Below are 15,508 nucleotides of genomic sequence, written 5' to 3'. Positions count from 1 at the left end.
GTATTGTCAAAAAGGTTTTGACATTACTAGCATATGCCATACTTAAATACTGATTGTGAACTTCTAAAACCTTCGAATAGTTACATTGAAACGCTAGCAGCAAACTGTACATTTTTGAACCTGTGCAGTCCTATATATATATATACACTGTACATGTGTATATCCATGTCACACTTGAGTGAGTGCCGCCAAGTGACAGACTCCAGACACTTGTGTCGAGCCTGAGTGGCGCCGGATGGCAGCTCGCTCCTGCAGCTCGCTCCTGCAGCTCGCTCCTGCAGCTCGCTCCTGCAGCTCGCTCCTGCAGCTCGCTCCTGCAGCTCGCTCCTGCAGCTCGCTCCTGCAGCTCGCTCCTGCAGCTCGCTCCTGCAGCTCGCTCCTGCAGCTCGCTCCTGCAGCTCGCTCCAGACCCTTGCGATATAGCCATAGTCTCCAAGCAGACCCTACGGTGCCTAAAGAGATAGTATCAAAGCTGGCAAAGGAGTATAGCCGGCCAAAGGGAGATAGCCGGCCAAAGGGATCCGGAGTCAAACGGGCACCTGGTGCCGCTATACTAAGTCCCTTGCCAGCTTAGATACTATTTCTAAGGCACCGCAGGGTCTGCTTGGAGACTAATATATTTATTTATTTATTATAATTAAATTGAATATAGCCCCGCCTGTTGTAATCTCCTCGCTATTCAGCCCCTGGCTGCCAAGAGAGAGTAGTTGGCCCATCGGCCACCCAATGAACATATCCAAAGGCTTCATAACTTTGGGGGGGGGGGGGGGTACTGGTGGAGCGTGCTAATACTTCTCAAAAGGCGACGACGATTTTGTAAAGTAATGATCCGTTCAGGCATAGAGCTAATTAAGCAGGACTGATACCATGGTTCAGGAGACAGAAATTGGCGTCTTGTCCCGGTTGACAATAGATAATCGTATTTGCATATGAATTGGGTAGAATAATGAGGGCAAGTTATGTGATTAAAGTTACATATTTTTCGCGACGACATTTGTGATAGCTAGAGGCTCTCAAGGTAATTGTGTCTATCTGGATAATTTGGACTGCAGAGATTATTTGTACTGATACTAATGTGGAAACCTATTTTATGATGTAACAAAGATAGAATCTTCACTCCTCTACCAGCTTTTGTTACTACCTTATATGCTACCGCATGATCTGCTTGGAGATTAACAGAAACCTGTGTGGGGACCTTTGTGGAGGGAACCTGTGTGGTGAATCAGGAATATTAGTAACTATGATCACAGAAAAAAAAAAAAAAGTAAATCTTTTATCTAAACTTTAGCCCCCGGGCGAGAATATGCAATAAAGATTATCATTAATAAATCGACACATACAGACCCACAGACTAGATAAAGTAGCAGATACAGAATCATGGCTAATTCAAGACATAGTCAGCAGTGAAATATTCCCCGACACCTGCACAGTACACCATAAAGACAAACAAACCGGCCCAGAAGGGGATGCATTTTTTATCTTTTATTCCCTTTGATATGAAAGATAGACATAGTGGTGGCGCACTCAAGTTGGCAACTTATATTCACGCCACGTGCACCACTACACATATATACAAAGACATAGACATAATTGAACTATGCGAGATACAAACTTGAGGGGATGTATTTCAGGCAACAAGAACGTTTTTGAGTCGCATGAAAACGACTAGATTTATCTAACAGTTCTTTTAATCGTGTCGATGCGTCCAGAAGTAGGAAAGTTGTGGTTGTGAAGTATGATCTTCTTCTTAGTGACGTCATCACTACACTTTTCTGCTCCAGTACTCCCCACACTCCCTTCCTCTGGGGGTCAGGGCTTCCAAATCTTCTTTGGTGCATGGTTCGGACAGGAGGGGGCAGACAAGAAGGTGTTTCATAGTCTGCTCCTGCCCGCAGTCACAAGCAGTCTGTCCATCTGGGCTAAGACCCCACTTTGCCATGAGGGTCTTGCATCTTCCTGTGCCTGTTCTGAGGCGGTTGAGACATGACCAGGTTGGCCATGCCTCCTCTGGTCCTGGGGGAAGAGATTCCTTCGGGCGATGTTAAGTCTGTGTGGTGCAGTCTGGAGGTGGTGGGACCACATGGCCTTCCTCTGAGACTCTGCACTCCTCGTGAAGTATGATGTAGAAATTAAAGAGATAGCTTAGGTATTCGAAGTTAGTACACAGTACGTAGAAGCCGTTTAATTGCACACCCCATTTGCCAGCGTATTTCGTGCAATCATCCGAATGGTACAACAAAGAGAACTTATCCAGCTGGACCACACCACCACGGGATTTGGTGACTCTGTGCAATTAACAGAAGTGTGCAGTTATCCATTTTGCAATTAACTGGCTTCTACTGTATACTGACTTCGAATACTCTGCAGTGAGGAAAAGGGAGGGAGACGTCTCCCAGTGTAGTCCCTCCACAATGGGGGTTTCCAGAGTACAGTGCAACGTCTGGTGAACGGCGGTTTATGGCTGAAGAACACTGTTTTACTCCCTGATGCTAGCCTCCCATGCCTTCCAATCTTTGTAGTCTCTACCAGACTCCTGCCTGGCCGAATGGTCATTTGGCCAAGTGGCCAAGTACGGAATAATTAAAGTCTAGTAGGAGTTAATAGGCCTAGAAGTGAACTGTTCGGCCGCGGGAGCTAGCTGGATGTACATGTACTGCAACAGACTGACTGAAAACCCATCGTAACCTATTTGTCCCTATTTGGCCAAATACTTCTTTTTTTTTACCCAGCTCCGCTGACACGTCTGCCTGGAGAATACCTTTTTGGGCGTTGGCGTAATTTGTTGTGTGTGTGTTTTTAAGGATTACAAGCTTCCCGGCATACATTCCTTCCCGGCAAATGAACCTTCTCGATGCAAACCATGTGTTGAAATGGTGAATTTGCCTACTCTCCAAGCAGAAGTTAGGCTCTGGCTGTTTTTCAACGTTTTTTAGTCGTTTTTATCGGGCTTTCTATCTTTTTATTTTATCTTGCTGTGTCAAAACCTAACTGGCTGGCGTACTTCAAGAAAAATGACAAAATAGAAAGCCCGATAAAAACGACTAAAAAACGTTAAAAAAACAGACGGAGCCTAACCTCTGCTTGGAGAGTAGAATTTGCCCCCTACCCATCAAATCATACCAACACCAACAGAAAGGCCGGCGGGATGTGGCTATCCTGGTGCTGTGAGTGGTAAGAGCCATCTGATCTGGCAGGTAAGAAAAGTGCTCATGCTGTACTTAATTTTCCATTGTGGATCGGAGGATCGGAAACAGAACCATGAACAGATTACCCAGCTCACCAGTAGCCTTTGCGGGTATCAAGCCGTATCCGCCGCGCAGTCAGTGTGCCAATAGTGTCTAAAACCGTCGGGCTTTTGCTTCAAAACGAAGGATTACAACCGCACGGAGAAGTTAACACTACCGGTAGAAAATATAATCCTATATTGAATATTCAATCCACATTCTGGTCTTCTGCAGCTTCTAGGCTTACCATTCGAATCTTCAGCTTATTGTACTTTAGAGACTTGCTTTGAACCCAGCTGATTCCGCGAGTTTCCAATCATCCATTAACCCACTAGATGGAAACAAAAGTTTTATGCGGATATGTACCAAACTTCTATTCTTAAGAGCTTCCATATCCAATATGTGCCGCATATGTTCTGATATTTTGTCCTCGATACGCTGTTAGCTGATTGGCCAACCCTGGACTATATTACCGGTGTCTACGAATCCTTTCTTTCATATTTCTATGAATTGATGACAGGACACCAGAAAGCCTGTCGGGTACTGTAGTAAGGCGGCTGGTACAGCGAAACATTGTCGCGTGTGCGAGCGGACTATGTCAGTGCTGCAAACCCGATAGTCAGTTTCGACGTCACCACGAAAACGCCGGTGTGCGTTTCTAGTCGCCGATGCCGGTCCGTCATCAGTCTGGGTTGATGGCAGGGGTCCACCACTCCGTCAGGCCAAAAAACAAACAGGTATATCACCATTGGTGATTTTCATGTTAGAGATATTAGGATTATATCTTAAGCTGCCACAACCTGCGCCTCTGAAGGTTGCATTTCCATGGATACCAATGCTTATCAATAATGGGTCAAAGAAAAGTACGGCTCTTGGTGGCAAATGTACATATGTTGGCGCCTATCGCACACAGAATCTGTGTGTTTTTGACACACTTTTGACAGTTTAGAAAAGAGGCTAGGTGGTCGTTCCACCACCATTGTGGTGGGTACAATGTGTAAAGTGCATTCCCGAATGACACAATGTCTGAGCTAGACATGGGGAGTATCGAACCCAGGACCTATCGGTTCTGACTGCAACGCTCTAACTGTTGCGCCACACCAACGCCAATAATGGGTTATAGGATAGTGATAATACTAGCCCTGGCGGCGTCTACCATATCAGCTGAAGACTGCTTACCGGGTTGCAAAGTGACATACATTCAAGCCTGCATCCCGAATGATGACCGATGGGATAATGAAGTCTCCTTGTTCAAAATTCCCCCACTGTACTTAAGGACCGCATCAACCTTAAGGTCTTGTATCTTATGCACGGAACAAACAGAACTTTCAGTTGGTTTGCAGGGTGGTTACATTGGCACTATTTCCTACTCATCGACGAACCCCATTTTAGCTATAAGAGGTCATGCTTTTGGAGTGTTATCATCGCAGGCGCTAGGTTCGTGTGTAAATCACCCGGGAGTGCAATATCTTCGTCTTGCAGAAGGGGGCATCACAGACCTGGAACCCAGCAGTCTTAGTACATTTCTGGGTTTGAATCTTTTATATCTAGATTACAACAACTTGACCCACGTCAAAAAAGATTGGTTCGCGAAGTTGAGGTCCCCAGATGCGCTGATCGTTCTGTCTTTGTCACACAATAAGATTGCAGACATTGAGCCAGAGAGCTTTGCACGACTCATCTGGCTGAAAGGTCTGTTTCTCAAAAATAACAGTTTGAGCCATCTGCGTCCTGAATGGTTCCGCGGGCTGACAGACCTGACTCGGCTTGACTTGGCCTACAACCGTCTTCAGACGCTTCCAAACTATTCCTTTGTGCCCCTGACTAAACTGAGCTCTTTGGACGTTTCAAACAATGGTTTCATTGGTCTCCCCAATGACGTCCGTTTGGTTACGAGCGTAGTAAGATACCAATTTAACGAGAGTGGGTTAGTAAACGTGCACGACGTTAGATGGCAAGCTGAGTTGCTGTCTGACCTGTCTTTCGCACAAATCAAGATTACCAGCCTGACTCGAACAAAATGTTTCACGCGTGACGATGAAATATCGGGATTCGCATCGTTGCGATACAACATGGACACGCGAGGCGTGAATAATTATATACGTTATACCTACGACTGTTGGCCACAGTACAACAGCCAGGTCAACAGCCACTCCTATCAATCCCCGATGGTCATCATGGCTATGATGAACGATGTAGAATCGGAAGAGGAAGGCAACGTCATTCCATGGTGTGAAAGCTTCTGGTTTGGCACAGAAACGGACAGTGTCAATCTCTCTGGGAACAAAGAATCTACGTTTCAACTGGCTGCCTTTGCCACGAAAAACAACGCCAGGCCTGTAAGACTGGTTTCTGTTGTGTACGATCCCGTCCGAAGTAAAGACAGCTCACATTACAAGCTTAAGGCATCGATGCAGAATGACAGCACACACGGTAAGGAGGGCAATAAGAATGTGACGTGTGTCCTGATCAGCGGGGAGAGAGTGTTCAAATCTTACGTTTTCATGACAAAACGGGAAGAGTCTCACGCCACCAACGAGCAAAGATGGAACAACAAGACTGTCACCAACAATGGGGAAGATGTCATCAAGGTTAGCAACGCATCAGACGAGAACAGCACCATTGCCCTCCCAGCAGTTGATGTGAACGGGACACTTGCCCCCACAGAGCAAGAGATTGACAATACTTCAACAATGCGGCCTGAACCTGTCGAGGATCAGCAACAGACAACGCTTACAGTTGCTCTGTCGGTTTCACTGACTGTGCTGGTAGGCGCGGTGCTTGTTGAATGTCTATTAAAGAAGCGATGCACATGCCAACGTCGTAACGCCCAGAACGCCAACGCTGGTTCGCCGAACCACTATGAGATCCCCAACAGCTCATTGGCTCCGCCTGTAGTCCCCGTCAGCAGTTGGGCGATACCGACCAGTTCCACCGTCAACAACGTTAACCCTGGATATTGCCGCTCCTCCCTGCCAAAAGACACAAATATGGCAGATATGGCAACTGAAGGGGACTTCCCAGCCTATTGGGACATCCCTGACGACTACTTTTGCCTCAACAAACCTGGGTATCGACATCGGTGCTCCTCGCTGCCTACAGACGAAAATCCCTACTGGCAGATTCCAGACGAGTACTACAACTACCAGAACACCACACGACAAGCGAACTGGCGCCCCTCCTCTCTCCCCCTGACGACCATCAACACGTATGAAAACGTCGGCCAGGACGAGGACGCTGAACGCTGGCAGTGGCAGCCGTCAGACATTGATGCGCAAGACGGAGACGATGGCGTCACTACCTTCCACGCGGCAGGAACAGAAGTGGCGCTACCTACCATGACCAGGTTTGGCACCAAGCACCGACTCTACGAGAATCCCGTTCGCAGGTGCAAATCTCTTCTCTACCCAAGAATGGCTGGGGAAGTAGAGAACAGGGTAGGCGTTGTTACCTTCGGGAGACAGGCAGGGCAAAAATTCCGCGACGTAGTTGAACGAGGTGCATATGGCACGACATCAGAAGATCGGATAGTGGCTACATACGGAGGACGCAGCGTCAAACCCAATAAGCAAAAGAAAACGTCATACAAGATTGCAGACCGGCTTCATCACGCATCAAGATCTGCTAGTGAGGTCCCGAAGTTATACCAAGAAAGTGCCGGAGTCAGTTTTCACAAGTCTTGTAGCCAAGAACTACCATCGGCAGGAGAAACAAGAGCGGTGTCGGCAGGTATGGTGACTGGACGCCGCCGCCTTAGTCTGTGAGTAGGCACGTTGTTATTCACCTAATCCTGATCAAAAGACAGTGAAGGGAAAAGGACATCCAACGATTTAATCTTCTATTTCTCTAGCCAAGAAAAAAATTCAACACCTTCATTGGCATTTGCTCATGCTAATTCAAGCACAAGTTCTGTAGGTCCCCAAAACGGTCTAGACGAGACGAGAAAAATATATTACTGAGGCTAGTAGACACAAACCACTTCACAATTAAAAAAGACATGGTTCCAAAGCTACTCAAGTTGAGTCAGGGACAAGGGCACTTCAGTACCTTAAATTTCTGTTAACACAGACTCCTTTCTTGGGTGTACTTAGTTTCCAAGTACAAGTACAAGCTTCCCGGTATACGAACCTTCTCTGTGCAAGCTATGGGCGCGATGTGTCAAAATGGTAAGAATTGGGACAAGTAAGTTGCCATGGGATCTCAGTCAGTCTTTGCAGTCTATCCAGCCGGCTAGACTTTATTCCTAACTTGGCCTAAGTCTTCTATCACTATTCAGCCAGGCGGGAGTCTGGTATAGAGACGAAAGTGTACTCCAAGTCGACCCCGAAAACGTGTGTGTAAACCAAGCTATTGTCGCCCTGATTTTCAGTCAATGTGTCAAAGTCAGACCCAGATTTACAACCATGCATATTTGTGTAACACAGAATCACAAACGTGCCTACAGTCTAGTCATGTACACGTGCAGACAGGTGGAATTAATCTATTCTTTTACTACGGCTTTTGCCCCGAATACTTTTCTTCACAAAATATGCGCAACATTTTTGTTTAGATTCATGGTCTGAAACTTAACCAATGCAATTTGGCTGTGCAGACCAATCCGAAATGTTTCTGTCGATGTAAAAAAAAACGCATTCATCTCATACCAACAGACACCAGACAATGCCTGATGAGCAGGATAACTATACGGCACGTTATGCTTATGCCTAGATTCAAATCGGGGCCAGGTTCAAGTTTTGTGTATTTTGGTGTCTTTGGTAAAATGAAATTTCGTTTCCGAAAGCTGCACTGTCGGGTGCATGCCTTGGGCATATTTATTGGTATTTAAAGCTTAATTTTTTTGTTTCCTCAACCAGCCCAGCCAGGCCCCGGTTTGAAATGTGACGCAGGCCTTACATAAGGATGTCAGGAAAGGGTATGACTGCAATTAACAAACAAACAAATTATTACTCCGATATTCTAATTCTAGATTGCCACCAATAGGGTGAAAATGCCTTTGTTTTGTACCTTTGATCAACATTCCGACAACAAGGTACTGAAAATTTCAACTTATATATTCAACATCTCCAAAAGACGAGAAGAAGCCGAAACTATTTGTCGGAGTAGTTTTAGAACCTATATTTTAGATTGTTCTATCTTGTCACTCTATGGACTTGTTGTATGTTAACTATATGAATTATTTGTTCGTTACGCCCACAACGAGTTCTGTGGAAGAATGGATATAATTCAAGACAAATATTTTAAAAGGCTTGGTGTTGGCCACGAAAAAATGTAGAAATGTTAGTAGTGACGTAACGTGACCTAATGTTAAGTGGCTTAACGCTATAAGTAGCAGTGACAGTACGAGTAACAATTCTTGCTAATATAGCAATTATAGCATAATGGTGCTGGTGGTGACTCTAGCATCGGGCCATAGTGATTTGATTATATGGATGACATCCGCGCGCGCATCAATTTCCAAAATGTTTTCGAGCATATTGTACAAAGCATCTGTGAGATGAGCAATTTCAAATGTATGCCGTAGGTTGAAAAAAAGACGAAAACAGCTGGTAATGTCTAGAATTCCAAAGTCAATTCCAATGTCAAAGAATATGTGAAAGAACAGGAATGAATATCGTTCGGTATACCATACTCTGTTTGTTCAGCCATTTGTTCAACCTTTCTGATTACTTAGATCTCATAAAGAAGGCAACATTTTTGTCAAACTTTTATATTCACACGCCCGCACCAGTTTTGTGGCTCCCAGAGGATGTCATCCACATACTAACAATCAGATCAAACTGGCCTTGTGATGACTTTAGAAGAAGCAAGTGTCATTGCCGCTTCAACAGAAGTTGTGGATTTACTGCCTCCATAAGTGATAGCATTTTCTGTAAAAGTAGCAAGAAAAAGACGTTTTAGCAACGGTGGCAGTGATAGTGACGGCATTAGGAGTGGAGAAACAGAATAATGTGCTAGCATTAGTGATGGATTTTTGTCGATCTGAAACAAACAGCACCACTTAGTAGCGACGTCTAGCGATCTATATGCAACGTGCAGGGTGCTGTCTGCTCCGGATGACGTAATCAGCACCAAGGTCAGTACCGAACTATTCCTCAGTAGAACCTCAGCTGATAGTCAGCCTATAGGAGCGATCGAGATGATGTCACGGTGACGCAGGCAGATAGCAAATGGAAGGCATCAATTTGTAATTTGATCCTGCTATATTCAGATATCAACTGTTATTAAATCTTACTTGCTGACTTCCTGTCAAACACTAGTAGTAGAATACCCTGGATGAACGCCCACAATGAGTTCTGTGGAAGAATGGATATGATTTTGACAATTATCTGAAAAGGCTTGGTACCGGGGTGATTGCCAGAAAAAAATGTAGAAATGTTAGTACTAACGTAACATGGGCTTATGTTATCAACGCTATAAGTAGCAATGGCCGTACTAGTAATATTTCTTTCTAATATAGCAATTACATGTATAGCATAATAGTGGTGGTGGGGATTCTAGCATTAGGCCATAGTGATTTGGCATACCTCGGATGTAAATACTGTTAACAACAATAACGATCGCTCGTATCAAGGATGCTCGTATGGATTGTGTATAGAAGTGTGTGTTTGTGTTCATCTTGTTTCCTGGAGTAGCCAAGGGGCCAGTCGTGTTTGCTTTAGTCCGATTCCAACATATTTGGGTTTGAAAACTAGCAATGTTTGGCATCCAGGCTAATATTCTTACAACCCTTGTGGTGCTGGCAAATTTTTACAACACATTTTCCCAATGCTGGCGTTTTAGACCCTTTGGAAAGTAGGGGTACTGAGACCTTAAGCTTTGAAATGATGTATAACTTTATAGGGTTATTTGGAAGGAAAGTAACAAAAAAGTAGCATAGTGGAAATGTACGAACATATGCTTTCCAACATATGTTGGGCGCAGCTCTACAAGGGTTTAACTAGGGCTGGGTATCGGTACAGCGTACCGGCACAAAACCGTTTTTTCTTATTGGACCGGTCCAGAAAAAACGGACCTGAAAAAATTAGTAATGGATGTACTGGATGTTGGACCGATAAGAAAATTAATGGGTTATTTTATCAGGCATTCACACGTTTTGGCGCTTTCAGGTGGAAGAAAATAACAAGAGTGAAGTAGAGTAGAGTTTATAGTAATTTCTACCAAGTCTTACAGCCAATTGTACAGGTGCAGTTAGCATTGTAGGATTTTAAAACGCCAGTGTAAGTCTAATACTCCACCAAACAGATTTCTTTGTAGTGAAATGGACCATTGGTATGAGTCATACTGCATCAGGTCCAGGTTCAGGTCCGGACCTGGACTTGATCCTCTGGACCTGAACCGGACCTGGATTTTCTGTACCGGTACCCACCCCTAGTTTAACACTAAAAATTCTCCAGCTGATCATTAACGATCTTTTAAACTAGCCATCACATGAGGAGAAAATGTACTGTACCAAAACAACACGAAAGGCCAATACTTTGGGGACTAATGCACGACTTGATGTAACAATGTATTTGATTGATTGATTGATTATACACATACCACACAAAATATGTACAGAAAATGAAAATTCTGATGCTCCTTCTTTCGTATTGCATCACAAAGTATAAAGTAAAGGCACTCGTCGGTCTCGTAGGACCACGAGTAGTACTAAATTCTACAAATGTACTTATTGTTTGTTTTTACGTTTATGTGTTTTTACACATAAAGCCTCTCAAAGCCTCTCTCAAAGCGTCTGTGTTCTGATGCAAGTCTCTGCTTTTCTCCCCCAACCCCCCTTATTATCCCTCCTTGACTTCCTGTCTCCAAAGAGTTCCTGTCTCCAAAAAGTTCACACAAAATGACACAGAAATTAATATGACGACTCGGTAAATTGTAGAAGCTACAATCATACACAGTATATTTCTCTCACAACTTGCAATACAAGATCGACTGGCTGCAAACGAGTATGTACAAAATAAGTTAAACAATGAATGTGTACATTCCGTTGGCTACTGCAAATAAAAACTCTACTTCTGCTTGAATCAAAACACATTATTTTCACACGTCATGCAGAGGAAACAAAGTATTTACATAATCTTGTACTAATTTGCATACTCTGCAGTAATTAACACTTCATTAATCCTCAAAAAAGATTATCAACACAACTGAGACCTGCAGGTAAATCTTATCATTATACATCATTACTGTATAGACCGTTAATTAATTAACTAATTAATGTAAACTTCATTACTGAAGTGAAAAGTACCTTTGGTTGTCAATAGTCACAAATGCAGCCGGTAATGATCACAATTACACATGGTGCAGATGACAAATATAAGCAGAATGATCAAAAACAAAATAAATCTATGGCTTACTTCCATCCACTGAGATCATGCAATTTCAATCTATGAAGATAATATGATACAAAAGAACTTAAAAAGAAATATCAAGAGGACTATAAGAATGGCAGAGGCACTAAATGGTCAACAGCAGAAAATAACTGTCCCACTAATATTGCGATCAACCAATGTTAAAGGCTTTTACCAATGTGTTGTTTACACATACATAGGCAAAGATGAAAACAAACTAGTGTCATACAAATTCTTGTAACTTTCTGACAAAGATTCTTGGTTTTCAATTCTGACTGCCAATTTTTTTCAACTAGCAAGCACCAATAAGCACCATGTGAAAGCATTGCTGTAAATTGCTCTTCAATCAAGTGTTGTTCAGATGGCTAATTTGCATACTTATGACTTAAATAGCGCTTACAATGAAGCAAATGGTACTAGCATCCAAACATATTCTCAATACAGGGAAATAAAGAACATAAACTGTGCCCTTACTTTGAAGTATTATGTTCATATTTATCTATTGGTAAGATCATGTTATTTTGTACCTTAAACATTTAACATGCGTCCAAGAGTAAGTTTGGGTCTAAAGTAAACTTACTTTATACACATATGCTTTGTATATGACGTGAATGGCAAATATCAATGTAAGGTCTGTGTTATAACCTACATGTTTCCTCCATCAACAAGATTACAAGACTGTATCATACATTGAGCTCTCACAAAGGGATGAACTGTAATGTAATGTACTGTAAATGCATCTGAGTTTGGGATAATGAAGAAATTAAGAGTTTGAGAAGGAACTGAGTTCATGACAACACTATGGTGACTGCTTTAGTAATGTTAACACCGGCAACTTTACAGCCAGCCAGTTGGAAACCACCTACCAGCACCTCGGCAAGGGTGCTACAGATGGACAGAACAGGCGCCTCCAAGTGTTACACATCATAAGAAAGTACAATACATAGTATGCACATGAGGTGCTTAGACAAGGGAGTAGGCAGAACAATAATCTTGTGGTAGTTTAAGTTCATGGTGAAGTGCAAACAAAAACTCAAACTGAAATGCATTTACAGCAATAACGTATGCATTGAAAAGCAATGTGCATTACACTACAACAAGTTGATTGGCTCAATAAGGCATAGGCTAGAAGTTTGTGCAGTAAAGCATTGCCAAGCAAAACAGTTTCAGCATACATTGTACAGAGTTAGAGTTAGGTGAATATGGAGTAGTGCACTTGGTTAGACACAGCTTAGAATAGTGTTTCCAGCAAGAGTTTAGTTCAGCTCTCTAAGTCTGTTGCCACATTTACTGGTAGTTCTAACATTTGCTGATGTATTACACTGTTAGACCAAATGAACTGTACCTTTGTCAAGTTAGGCAAAATGTACAGCATGTTGTTTTACATGGAATAGTAATAATATGCTAATATTCAGTATGGTAGTACACTTAACAGATGTGACAAAGTGAAAGGCGTAATTAGTTGTTTGAATGTCTCCTATGGGAAAGGGTTTCTTTCTCAATTGGTGAGGACAAATGAACTGTAATTCCCTTTGTCCATGTTAAGTTGGGCAACATGAACACTGCATATCATTTTGGGGTAAGGTGTAATGTAAGTTGTCTTAGCATAGCTCAAAGTAGACTGTATGTAGCTTGTTCCTATTATACACTGTTACAGACAACTGGATTGTATACTGCTCTATCCAATTATGCTAAATGTACAGCAAGTTGTTCTACTTCATTAGTTTACAGGTGAGAAGTGCCTGAAGCTATGCATAATGTCAGTTGTTTTAACATGCCTCAGGGTAGAGGGTGTGTAGTTTGCTTGAGTTGCTTTAGCAGTGCACAAAATGAAGTATATCTTGTTGTGTCTTGATGACAGTTAATCTGTTAGGCAAAATGTACAGCAAGTTTTTCTACCACACATTGTACATTACAGGTGGAACACTGAGTTAGGCAGATTCCGTTATGAAGGTTCCAAGTAAACAATATTCAAATACAATTCAATCTCTACCACCGGATAAAAATGGAGACTTACTTCCGTTTACCTCCGGAAGTAACGGAAGTAAATCTCCGTTTTTATCCAGTTGTAGACATTGACTTGTGTTTGAATAGTTATTAATAGGCAGATTACTAAAGGTGCTCCCAAGGCAAAGGTACATAGTTTCCTGCTGTAGCTTGTGCCTATCTATGCTGCGGTTCTGCCCACAACGTGACCGTTCTGTCTGCACTGGTGGAGAGGAAAGCGTTTTCGGTGGGGTGCCATCTGCACTGGATAACCTTGTCCTTATGTGTGGCGACTGACGTGACAGGCAGCGTCTTTGTAAGATCTCCTGCAGAACAACAAAACAAAGAACTACATGAGTTTAAACTCCCATTGTAACTTTTGAAAGGTGTTGTAAGTTATAAGTTATAAGTGTGTGGCGACCCTCATAACTGACAGTGTCTTCGTAAGATCTCCTACAGAACAACAGAGCCAAGAACTACATGACTGTAAACTCCCATAATGATTGAAACTTTAGAAATTAGACCTTTTTTAAGGGATGTTATAAATTTAGTGTGTGGCTTCTGCAGAGCAACAAAACCAAGATCTATGTGAGTTTAGATTCTAACTCAGATTATAACTTCTGAAATACATTTTGTATACACCAACTGGCAATTGCAGTCTAAGTCAATATTCATAATGACTGGAACCAAATGCAGATGAACTTTCAAATTAGAACTGCAATGTTGCATATGTGCATATGAGCAAGATTCTGTTGAATGATTAAATAGAACAAAAAATTGGTCGACCATGTTGTAAATTGATCCAGGTCACCCACCTTGAAGGTCAATGATTTTAATGGAATGATCGTAGGACCCTGTCAGCAGGTGGTAGGCGTTGGGAGAGAAGCGCGTGGACCGGACGTCGTTGGTGTGCGGCTTGAAGGCTTGGACCACGCGGCCGCCGCTGATGTCATACAGCATGCAGCTGTTGTCCTCGTGTCCGGAGGCGAGGAGGCGGCCGCTCGGGTCCACACATACTGATGCTACTGGGCTCACTGGAACAGAAAAACAAGGATACTGATGCTACTGGGCTCACTGGAACATAAAAACAAGCATACTGACGCTACTGGGCTCACTGGAACATAAAAACAAGCATACTGACGCTACTTCTTCTTTCGTGTCATCACTACACTTTACGTACACACGTGTCTTGACGCTACTGGGCTCACTGTAACAGATAAGAAACTAGAAAGGCCGACATTTGCTTGAGAGCAAATACAGCATATTTCAGCCATCTCCATCATGCAACAATAGGCCTTGAGGTCGTTGGCCCCTTTGGCCATTGGAAAATGACCAAAAAAATCCCAAATATATCATTTTAAAGTAGTCCATGCCAAAAATTATACATGGGTCATTTGAATAGATATCTAGAGCACCCCTTTACCAATTTACGGGTCATTAGGTTGTAAATCGAGGGAACAGGAGCCAAAAATGTCCAAATTTTGTCAAAAAATGGCCATAAAATCGCAAAATTAAGCATTTTGTTGTACCGTATGGGAAAACTTTTATTGAATTTATGTGCACATAATTGAAGGGCACTTTTATACCAAATTTCAGATCATTTGGTTGTAAAACGAGGCTACAGGAGCCAAAAATGTCCTTTTTTGGTCAAAAAATGGCCAAAAATCGCAAAATTAAGCATTTCGTTGTACCGTATGCCAAAACTGTTATTGAATCTAGGTGAGCATATGATCAAGGCACCTCTGTACCAAATTTTATGTCATTCGGCTGTAATACCAGGGTACAGGAGCCCGAAATATACATAAAAATTGACAAAAACCTCAATAAAATCATTTTAAAGGCAGATATGAAAAAAATGAAAAAAACACCTGGGGATATTGGCTTACTCTACCTTTGTGCCAAATTTCAAGTCAATCGGTAAAAAATGGCGGAGTTGATTCGATTGAAGAT

General features: G+C 42.7%; 1 protein-coding gene across 1 annotated transcript in view; it reads right to left on the bottom strand.

Moving 5' to 3' along the window:
• Window positions 1-12,432: 12,432 nt before the first annotated feature.
• Window positions 12,433-15,508, bottom strand: part of LOC118421844 (WD repeat-containing protein 47-like) — a 35,314-nt gene continuing 32,238 nt past the window's right edge. Inside the window, exons 15-17 of the mRNA XM_035829345.1 lie at window positions 14,656-14,672; window positions 14,374-14,614; window positions 12,433-13,884 (exon numbers count right to left, since the gene is read on the bottom strand). Coding sequence (XP_035685238.1) covers window positions 13,736-13,884; window positions 14,374-14,614; window positions 14,656-14,672 — 407 coding nt within the window. The 3' untranslated portion in view covers window positions 12,433-13,735. The remainder of the gene's footprint in view (window positions 13,885-14,373; window positions 14,615-14,655; window positions 14,673-15,508) is intronic.

This window comes from Branchiostoma floridae, chromosome 8 (assembly GCF_000003815.2).
Source record: "Branchiostoma floridae strain S238N-H82 chromosome 8, Bfl_VNyyK, whole genome shotgun sequence".
In the NCBI taxonomy this organism is placed as follows: domain Eukaryota; kingdom Metazoa; phylum Chordata; class Leptocardii; order Amphioxiformes; family Branchiostomatidae; genus Branchiostoma; species Branchiostoma floridae.
Note: the sequence above shows the minus strand (reverse complement) of the source record. Positions and strands in the feature narration are given on the sequence as shown.